General features: G+C 38.1%; 1 protein-coding gene across 1 annotated transcript in view; it reads right to left on the reverse strand.

Annotated features, from left to right (window-relative positions):
• FRAS1 (Fraser extracellular matrix complex subunit 1) overlaps window positions 1-10,642 on the reverse strand; it is a 483,930-nt gene that overhangs the window by 123,801 nt on the left and 349,487 nt on the right. Inside the window, exons 35-37 of the mRNA XM_017876598.1 lie at window positions 6,551-6,682; window positions 5,360-5,485; window positions 3,182-3,429 (exon numbers count right to left, since the gene is read on the reverse strand). Of these exons, the coding sequence (XP_017732087.1) occupies window positions 3,182-3,429; window positions 5,360-5,485; window positions 6,551-6,682 (506 nt within the window). The remainder of the gene's footprint in view (window positions 1-3,181; window positions 3,430-5,359; window positions 5,486-6,550; window positions 6,683-10,642) is intronic.

Raw genomic sequence — 10,642 nt, forward strand, 5'->3', positions numbered from 1 at the left:
TCTCTTTTTTCCCCTTCCTTGGTTTGTTTTTTTTTTTTTTTTTTTTTTTTTTTTTTTTTTTTCTTAAGACAGACTCTCACTCTGTTGCCACGGCTGGAGTGCAGTGATGTGATCTTGGCTCACTGCAACCTCCACCTTTTGGGTTCAAGCTATTCTCATGCCTCAGCCTCCTGAGTACTGGGATTATAGTCGCACACCACGATGCCGGGTTAATTTTTGTATTTTTAGTAGGGACAGGGTTTCACCATGTTCCCAGGCTTATCTCAAACTCCTGACCTCAAAAGATCTACATGCCTCGTCCTTCCAAAGTGCTGAGATTACAGGCATGAGCCACCGCGCTCAGCTAGCATCTCTGTTTTATATTACAGTTCCATGTGTGAGTCTGCTTTTGGATTGTCTGATATATTCCTCTGCTACACTATTTTAAATGCTGTATATTTAATACATGTTGGTATCTGGTAAGGTAAATCCCTTTGCCCTCCTACTATTCTTTTTCAGAATATTCATCATTTGTTTTTGTTTGATTGTTTGTTTGTTTTTGAGACAGGGGCTTGCTCTGTCATCCACCCTGGAGCAAGTGCAGAGTGTAGTGGTCCAACCAAGGCTCACTGCAGCCTCAACCTCCTGGGCTCAAGCAATCCTCCCACTTCAGCCCCCAAGTAGCTGGGACTACAGGCATGAGCTAACATGCTTGGATAATTTTTGTATTGTTGTAGAGACAGGGTCTTGCCATGTTGTCCAGGCTGGTGTTCTTTCTTACATATTTTAGAATCAGCTTACTAAGATCCATAAAAAGTCCATTAGGCTTTTGATTGGAACTGAATTGAATTGAAAGATTGTTTGGTGAGGGAACTGATGCCTTTTAAATATTAAATGTTCCTACTCATGAATATGCATGTCTTTTCATTTATTTAATACATTTTAAACGTCTGTCAATTAAGTGTTATAATTTTCCTGTAAAAATACTGCCGGTTTTTGCTAGATTTAGACCAAGGGACATGCTTTTTTCTTAATGTTATTATGGTAAGATCTTTTCAGGTACATTTACTGGCTTTTTTCTTTTCTTGCTTATATATAGAAATGCTATTGCTGTCTGTTCATCTTATATCTGGCCCCTTGATAAATTCTCCTTTTTTTCTAGTATTTTTTGTCAAGAGATTCTTTTCTACATAGTCAGTCATAGCATCAATTTTCCCTAAAAGTTACATAACTTTTGCTACATTTACTCTTAGGTATGTAATATGTAATGTTAATATACACAGAATAATATTTTGAATAATTTTATTTTTGGCTGGTTCATAGAAATGCTATTACTAAGATTAATTTTATCCTCCCCATATGAGAAAACCGAGGCCTGGAGAGTTTAAATAACTTGCTAAGGGTCACGATGCTAGTAAGTGGTGAGTTTGGATTAAGATCCATCCATTCTAACTCCAGAACCCATACTGTTCTTTTCCTGTTTACTCGCAGCGCATAGGAAACTGTATATGTAAAACCACTGCTAAGAAGCACATTACACAAAATCCAACTTTCGCCTTTTTGTCTCCTCCAACATTGTATCACTCTCTTCCAGTTAATAACACTTAAACTAAGAACAGACTCATCTGTTCCTAAACCTTTATACTCTGCCCCATTTGTGACTAGGATTTCAGATGGTTTTTCCAATCTTTCTAGATGTTCATGGAAAACTTTCTAACCATGCATATCTGGAAAAGTTTTTCCATGACTCTTAGTACAAAATCCTTCTACAACCCTCAGAGAAAGTTAGTGTATAACCTACCTAAGTCTTCAAAATGTATGCTATGCTTTCAGCAGGCTAGAATAGTTCTTTTGGAGTTTTTCTGCTCTGGTGGGTAAATTCACATTCAATCAATTTCTGAAAATACATGTTCAGTTGCCAATGGGCTTGCAATTTGATATGCAGCTTATAATATGCAGTTAATGGGCAGGAACTGCTCCTGGAGCGCTATTTTGGACTGTGAAACATTTTTCAAGCCTTGGTGATCTACTGATTAAATCTGAATTCATACATTTTTATGAATTCACGAGTTTCAAAAGATTCAAAAGACCATAACTTACAGTAAAAGCACCTCTCAATTAAAACAAAAAACAAAATCAAAGCTTTTCTGAAACTAGAGTAGAACCGTGAGAAGAATTAGGGTGGAATGCATTTTCCCATAACTGAAGAAAGGACCATTTGAGGGGAAAATCTGCGTAAAAGCAATTGTTCCCAGGCCAATGCTTGATCTTACATGCTGCTATTCAGGACTACATTTTATAGTGAGATTCTTCAGCCCAGAAAAGGATTACTTAAAAGTATATGGCATTAAAAAAATAAAAGTCTAGGTGATTAGTTGGAACTTTAAGATCAGTAAAGGAAAAATTCAATATGATTACCATTCAGATAATCATTCTTCCTTTCAAGGCATTGTAAAACCTAGTCATTATTATGTTTACATAGAGAGCACATATCTGCTTACAACATACATAACTGCAAAATAAAATTAATCATCCTCATTATCCTTAGCTCCTGAGGTAGAATCAAAGGAAGAAGATGAGTTTAATTACTCAGGATCACTTATAAAGTCAGGGCCAGACTGGGAAACAAACTCGAGTCCTTGATCCTCTCCTTGGCCCCCCAATCACACTGCTTCTTGTGGGGCACGAGAAGGAGGGTGAGTCAGTGAACTGGCTGGGAAATCTGACAGAGAGGCACTGCCGCAGGGATTTTTCAGCATTCCATCTAGACTAGACCTGAGACAGAAACTGATGACAAGTGGGCTTTCTCTCAGGGGCCATGAAACATCATTACCTATTAGTCATTGATCACATAAGCTCTAAAATGTTCTTTTCCTAAACTTCTCGTTGGAAATATAATAGATGGAGCTTAAACAATGGGGGCTTGGGCTTTTACAACACTGGCCCCCTTTCCTGTTGACAATCACCCATCCCTACACATACTCATTGTGTTTTCTCATTCACTTGTCTGCTCATGAGACACTAGGAGAAGCAGGATAAAGAGTGTAACTACTCCTAAGAGTAGAAGGTAGAGAAGTTGAGAAAAAGGTTCTTTACATGACCATATACCAGCTGCCCCAAATATTCAGCCATGGCGTTGCTGTCCAGTCTGCCCCATCAGAAGGTGTGGTGGAGAACAAGTAGAGCAAATGGAAGAACTTACCACGTAAGCAAGGTGTGACCTAGTGATTATGGCTGTGCTTTTACTGGCAACAGTAATGCTTAGAGAGGAGCCAGCAGCCAGTCGAGGCCCTTGGTCTTCTGACAGGGACACCTCTACTCTCACTTCCAGCATTGTCACCGTGAGGCCATCTGTGACTGAGATCTCCATGCTGTCTTCCCGGGCAGAGGAACCATCATGTATATACTGCAGAGCGTTTTTCTCAATATCCTCATAGGTGAAAGTGTCACCTTCCAAGAATGAAACAAATTGCAAACCAGTTGCTTCTGGGAATAATGCTTTTCATTATATAACACCTTTGTTTTCAGGATTTTAAGGTTCATACAGGATCATAAACTCAGGGAGTTACAAGCTAATCCAACCACTCACCTACTATAGGATTCCCTTTATACCACCCTTGAAAAAGGGTAGTTTCTCCTTTAACACTTTTCAAGGTGGGAGGATCATTGTTTTACAAGGTAGCTAATTCCACCGAAGATAGCTCTAGGTTTATTTTTAAGTTCTTAAGTATACTGAGCTAAAATCTGCCTCTATAATATCCAGTCATTATTCCTAGTTCTAGAAAAAGAAAGAACAAGCCTCTATTATTTATGACAGCTCTTTTGGAATCTTCTCTTGATACTGAAAACTTTTTGAAAAAGTTAAGAAAATAAATTATACTTGATGAACCTTTAAGAAGTCTTTGCTTTATTTGGAATTTTAAAATTAAAACGAAAAAATATACTTGAAGTTAGAAACCTAAACTGTGCAGTCTGGAGTATTAATTCATGATAAATTTGATAGGCATTATGTAAAAAAAGTTCAAGTTCAGATACCTTTATGGAAAATGTGAATAAATAAAATTTAAAATTTTTTTATACAGCAGGATTCATTGTAGTATATAAATATTAAAGCTTCTCAAACTTCATGGAACCCTTTTTATGAGAAAAGCCTCTTAGTGCCATGAGCCCTAATGATTTCACAGAACACAGTTGTGAAATTGCTCTTCTTGGATATTATATTCAACTCTATCTTTTGATAATTATTAGTTCTAATAATTAGTGCTAAGTAATGAGATTGAATAATTTACTCATTCTCTCTATTCATCTTCTAAGCCTTCTGTCTCAACACTGTGTTAATGTATTTTATTGGTGCTAGTGGCATTATGTCTATAAAAAGGTAATAAAACTAACTTTTTACCAATAGCTTTAGATCTTATATGTTAATTGCACAAATACAGATTAAATGCAGTGTCAAAGAAATTAGACAATGACTGTTATGTTCCTAAAATAGTTCCCTGGGAATGTTTCAAATCTATTCTAATGACATTTCTTTAGTTCAGTAAATTTTTGAGTCTACCTTTGTGACTCCCAAATGCTTACTGGTTGTTCTTTAAAATTCCATCTACCATCAATGGCAAAGATTAGCCCACCAGTGATACTCAGAAGAATGGATTACTGCATCTCTAAAAGGAATCATACAAAGGTTCTGAGAAAGTAGAGATTGTTGGAAGAAGATATAGCATCCAGAGGTGGGTATTTTGAAAAGGACAATAATCACTTCAATGCATAAGAGCTGACTATTAAAAAATCAGATACACTTGTGTCCTTTGTGGTTTTCTGTACCTTCTAAATAATGAACATATATTGTTTTTTATAATTAGAGGAAGTACAATAAGAATTATTTTGAAAAGCTGATCACATTACCACACTGTTACCATCTCATAGACAATACTTCAAAAACGTGTTCCTTTTTTTAACTGATGAAGATAGACGTAGTTAACACTATCAGAGTCACAGCGCTAAAAATATTGTGAAGATTTACATACCAAATTAAGACAGATTCATCTCCATGAACAGTGCTAGGAAAGTGGCAGCTGATCCCTCATATGGTGTCACTTTGAATGCATTAACTCCAACTTTCAGAAATCACCCATTTCACCTATAGTTTAAGGAACTGGCTTCACAGTGTTCAGGGTGGGGCCAGGGGCAAGTGTGGCGCAGGGGTGGAAGTGGGAACAGGAAGAAGTCTCAAATATCAAAGCCAATGAAACTCACACAAAAATGAAAAAGCTCCTCATCGTCTGTATCACAAAGACACTTTGCTCTTGTCTGAGACACATATAACTGATTGTAGAGCAAAAAATCCTTCAAGCAGGTCAGTGACAGAGTGTGTAGCTACCTGTGGCCATTGGCCTTCGGAACACAGCTGTGTGCTTAAGGAGCACACCATGCTGGGGAGGTCTCCGAAGCTCAAAGAAGAGTTCTTCGGGTGCTGTCTCAGCGTCTCTTACTACCACCTGAAGTCCTACAGCAAGGAGAAGGAAGCGTGGTGAGAGAGAAAGCATACATTAAAGATGATAGACTCTGTATATATTAAAGCCACAGGCCAGGCTAGGAGTCACACTGTGAATAATCTGATTGTTATCAGAAAGTACTGCTTCATTCCAATCAGGTACAAAAGAGTGAAAACAGATAATGCAGTCAATTCCCACACTGCAAGTAGGTTCTTCTAAAAGTTCACGTAAGGTAGTTCTGAATTTAGAACACCTTTTTTCTTCCATACAAATGACAGCATGCACAGAGGAAGCCCACAGCTAGGTCAGCCCTGACCAGCTGGGTTAGATTTTCTTCCAGAAAATCCTCCTATAAACTGTTTCGCATTTCATTGTTTCATCCCTTCTTATTTTTCTAAAGCTACAAAGAGCCAAGTGAGCAGTGATCACAAAGGTGAGGTGTAGGTTGAAGTGACAGTCATCCTTGTACACGTGACTTATTTGTAAGTTTGGTAATAATTAATTTTAGGCCAAAACCCATAGGTAGAAACTGGATATAGATCTGTAGAACACACCTAACAAAAATCACAATACCTACTGTTTATTAGTAAAATATTTTTGATAAAAGAATACATTTCTAAAGAGTAAATTCACTAATTAGTACATATAACTATGTACAAAATAACTGGATCAACTCTAGTTCTTCACAACTTCTGAAGCTCCTTGTGACCTGTCATTTCTCCGGCTACTCTTCACTTTCTAAATAGAAACAAGAGCCACCATTGAAATCCCGCTCCCCTCTATGTTATTCTCGCTGCTCTATTACTTTATATTTTAGTGATGGCAACAAAGCAAACTCCCAGAAAATCAGTTCTGTGTTGCGTTCCACTGATCATTGGCCTCTGAAGCCTTCATTTCCTTCTCTCTGTGTGGCTTCTGTTTGCATAGAAATGGGCAGGAAGAAGGATACAGGTAAGAATGCAGGCAACTTATGGAAGAGGAGTTTGTTTTTTTGGTAACCATCAAGAGGTTTGGAGAGGAGCAGCAACATGATCCCATTTCTAAAGCCATGTTTCTATCAGGCTCCCAGTTCTTACCTACAGAAGTGCTGCCTCCTGGGCTGACCGCCAGCCGTGGAGCTGTGACCTGGAACACTGGCAGTTGCTGATCACTGGGAAGTAAGTGAATGGTGAGGACCATCTCCGGACTTGTGTGTTCTCCATCCGAAACTAAAAAGGATAAATGCACACACACAGAGACACACACACACACACACGAATCAACTTGTAGTCTGGTCATCTTCAGGCAGTTTCCACAAATATGTAGCTAGAAACTTTTTTACACTACTTTAACCTTTGAAGAGATGCTTACAAAAGAAGAAAGTAAGCAAGCAAGATACTGTAAATGATTCCTTTTTCTAAGGATAAGAAAAAAGATAAAGAAGTATAATAACAAGATCATTTGAAGAGGCTACTTACACAAAAAAAGGTGATTTTGATAAATGTTAGTGAAAAGGAAGGTAATACAAAATCTGCACCTGTAGATGCTACTGGTAAAGGCTTTTGATTATGGAAATATTTCTTGATTCAGTTCATTCCCTTAATATTCCAAATAAATATTTTCTTTCATGAACTCTTTTCGAAGTGGCATGTCTATGTCTCATTAGAAAAGAATATTTTTTAAAAGGACAGACAACACCCATACCAATGTCTCTAATGGCATTAGTTTGGAAGTAAGCAGATCCATTTTTACTTGGTCATGATGCACAATGCCATAAATAGTGAACAAAACAGTGACCTTAAGATTTTATTTCCCTGGATTTTTGACATCCAAGTGAACACCCATCCCTGAGGGAAACATGAGAGCAGAATTGCCTCACCCTTGATGCTTATTTCCGCTTTTCCATAACTTAACACCCTATCTTTTCCCTAAAAGTCAGTTTTGGAGGGATATGTGCATCATCGACTCATCAATGTGTTTATCTGTAGTGGTCTTTAAGAAAACTGCACTGTCAATTATTTTAAATGTGTGATAAGCTTGTCTATGGGTTGGTTATGAGAAACTGGTTTCCTTCCTCACTTTCTTCTGGACTTAGTAACAAGCCAGCAAGAATCTTGCTTAAACAAAGTCAAGCATTGCTCAGAGACTTGTAGTAATGATTCTATTCAAGTTTTAGATTTGTCTTTTCCTTGAGACAGATCTGAAAGATATGGTTAAATTTTATAAGGTACACTCCACATCTTGGAGATGTTCAGAAACAGCCTTATTGAAGGTGAGACGACATTATCCATGTAAGAATGAAGGTTTTATGGTTCTGGTCATTCAGACAAGTATCAAAATTATTGTCATTGCTTCTTTAAGTTCAATCTCTTCTCTAAATCTTCAAAAATAGGCACAGATGGTCCTTAATTATTGGGGATTTGGTGACAAGCATACAAACTTTTTCATAAATTTTAGTGGATTCAGGATTCTCTGAGGTCCCTGTAATTTAAGAAATAATTGCAAAATGCAATCTTATTTTACTTTACATTTTACATTAGTTTTATTTTTGAATGGGAGTCTTAGTCCATTTTCTGTTGCTTATAACAGAAAACCTAAAACTGGGTAATTTATGAGAAGAGGAATTTCTTTCACATATGAAGGCAGGGAAGTCCAAGGTTGAGGGGGTACATTTGGTGAGAGCCTTCTGGCTGTTGGGGACTCAGTGAAGAGTTACGAGACAGTGTAGGCAGTCATGTGGCGAGGAGGCTGAGCTTGGGATTTTAAGTCTCTCATTCTCTTTTTAGAAAGCCACCAGCTCTGCCCGCCCCCCGTGATTAACCGTTAATCCACTAATCCATTAATGATTAAACCATTCACAAGGGCAGAGCCTTCAGGTTTCAATCACCTTATAAAAGCCCCACCTCTCAATACTGCCATATTGAGGATTAAGTGTCAACATGAGTTTTGGAAGGGACATTCAAACCATACCAGGGAGGAAGTCTAGGAAGCTTTCGACATCCTTATTTTACATGAGGAGAGAAAAGGTACAAAATTAAAGAGCTTTGGTCACATGATACAGCTGTTTAGTGTGACCAAGGCATACTCTTGCCTCTGTCAGTAAGTGGAAAAAAGCTATTTTCTGGTGCGTATTACATAGCTAGCTATCACTTGGGCACAGGGTTTTGCAAGCAATCATATAAACTTCCAATCAAAATGTCAGCAGTTGCATATTTACACCTCTCTTTAAGGAATGTCTCTAATTTCTTTGAGAAACAGGCAAATGCCTTTTTGGGCTAAATGGCCCTGTGAGGGCCACTTGCCGTAAGTGTGTTCCTTGCTCAGAACTGCTCTCCAGAGCTTCTGCACTTGTCTTCAAGTCTGTCAGGTCTTAGGAACATCAGTTTTCCTTCTAATGTTAGCTGATTCACCAAAATGGGTGGTTCCCCTTCATTCTACAAATTAATGTCAGCTGTTGGGCTTTTCCTTCCTTTTCATTAACTGTCCAATTAAAATTCTTTCTCACAAAACTCTCCTAAAGGACATGGCTTTCTACTAGATACCAAGAGTTTTTCTTCTTTAAAATCAACCAAAAAGGAACCTCCGGCAGAAACAAGATAATTTAAGGTCAGCCCAAGGTCTAGTCCCATGGGACTGTATAATAGGTTCAAGGATCATTTAACTTGAAGTCCTAGCCAAGTTAATTGTTAATCTTTCACCTACTCAAGCTTTCAGGTAAGAGTTGAGGACTGGAAACCAAAATGGCATACTACTATGACACTCACTTTTCATAATCAACACACATACATGTCAGATCAAACTAGCTATTCCATGCTCACGCCCTAAGTCAGAAACTTGTATTAAAATCCTGATTCTACTGTCTACCTGCTATGGAAATCTGAGCAGATCATCTACTTTTTTTTTTTTGAGTCAGGGTCTCACTGTGTTACCCAGCTGGAGTGCAATGGCACAATGATGGCTCACTGCAGCCTCAACCTCTCCAGTTCAAGCAATCCTCCCACCTCAGCCTTCTGAGTAGTTCAGACTACAAGGAGTATTACTACGTGCCTGGGCTAGTCTTGAACTCCTGGGCTCAAGCAATCCTCCCTCCTCACACCTCCCAAAGTGCTGGGAGTACAGGTGTGACCCACTGCGCCCGGCCAGGTTATCTACTCTTAATAACTTTTGGTATCCTCAGGTTTAAAATGCTGAAAATAATATCTGTCCTTAAAATATTGTTATAAGAATTAAATAAGACAATTTTTATTGTAAATTGCTTTATAAAATATAAAAATCTGCTATATATCATTACTGATTGTATGAATTATGTAGAGGTCTATGACTAGAAATGAGCCGATACTGGGTTCATATCAACAGTAACACAACACTGAAATTTACGATTGATTCAAGTGTGATTTTTAATCCTCACAGAAGAAACGAAGAGCTGGGAGTTACAGAGAGGAGACTCTACTGCTAACATTTTTCCCTCTGTGAAATGTAACAGGGCACATGGATGGTTGATTCTAATGGAATAGTCAATCCCATCTAAACAGCAACTTAACGATGCTATTTATGGTCAATCATCCTCACTCCAGACCTAAACAAGAAAGAAACTTAGCCTATGTGGCCAAGCATAGGTACCAGGTCTGACTCTGCTTTTGCTGTTTGGCATCCTTTTTCTATTGCACTATGAGCTAAAACTAGGAATGCAGAGGTCTTCCATACCCAAGTTTCTCGACTCGCCTCTGGGTAGTAAGCCTTTTCCCTCCAGTAACAAGGCATTCCATGAATAGCTCTATTCAAGATTTTTATACAACTACTGTTTATTAGCTAAGTATAATAATGATTATGTAGCAACAATCATTCTTGGAGCTTTACGTTTATTATTATTATTATCCCCATTTATGAATGAGGCATTCAGGCACAGAGATGTACGACACTTTCCCAAGACAAGTTGAACCCCAGGTTATCTGGATGCAGGGTTTAGGATCTTAATTACTATTAACTCTTTAATGGATATTAGGACACATTGAAATTGGGCTTAAACATAAATTTCTTTTTCATTTTTTCCTTGAGATAGGGTTTCACTATTGTCCAAGCTGCAGTGCAATAGTGCAGTCATAGCTCACTCCAGCCTTGACCTCCTAGGCTCAAGGTATCCTCCTGTAGCTAGGACTCCAGGCATGTGCCCCCATCATCCAGATTAGTGC

Source organism: Rhinopithecus bieti, unplaced genomic scaffold (genome assembly GCF_001698545.2).
Source record: "Rhinopithecus bieti isolate Rb0 unplaced genomic scaffold, ASM169854v2 scaffold_8675, whole genome shotgun sequence".
Taxonomy (NCBI): Eukaryota; Metazoa; Chordata; class Mammalia; order Primates; family Cercopithecidae; genus Rhinopithecus; species Rhinopithecus bieti.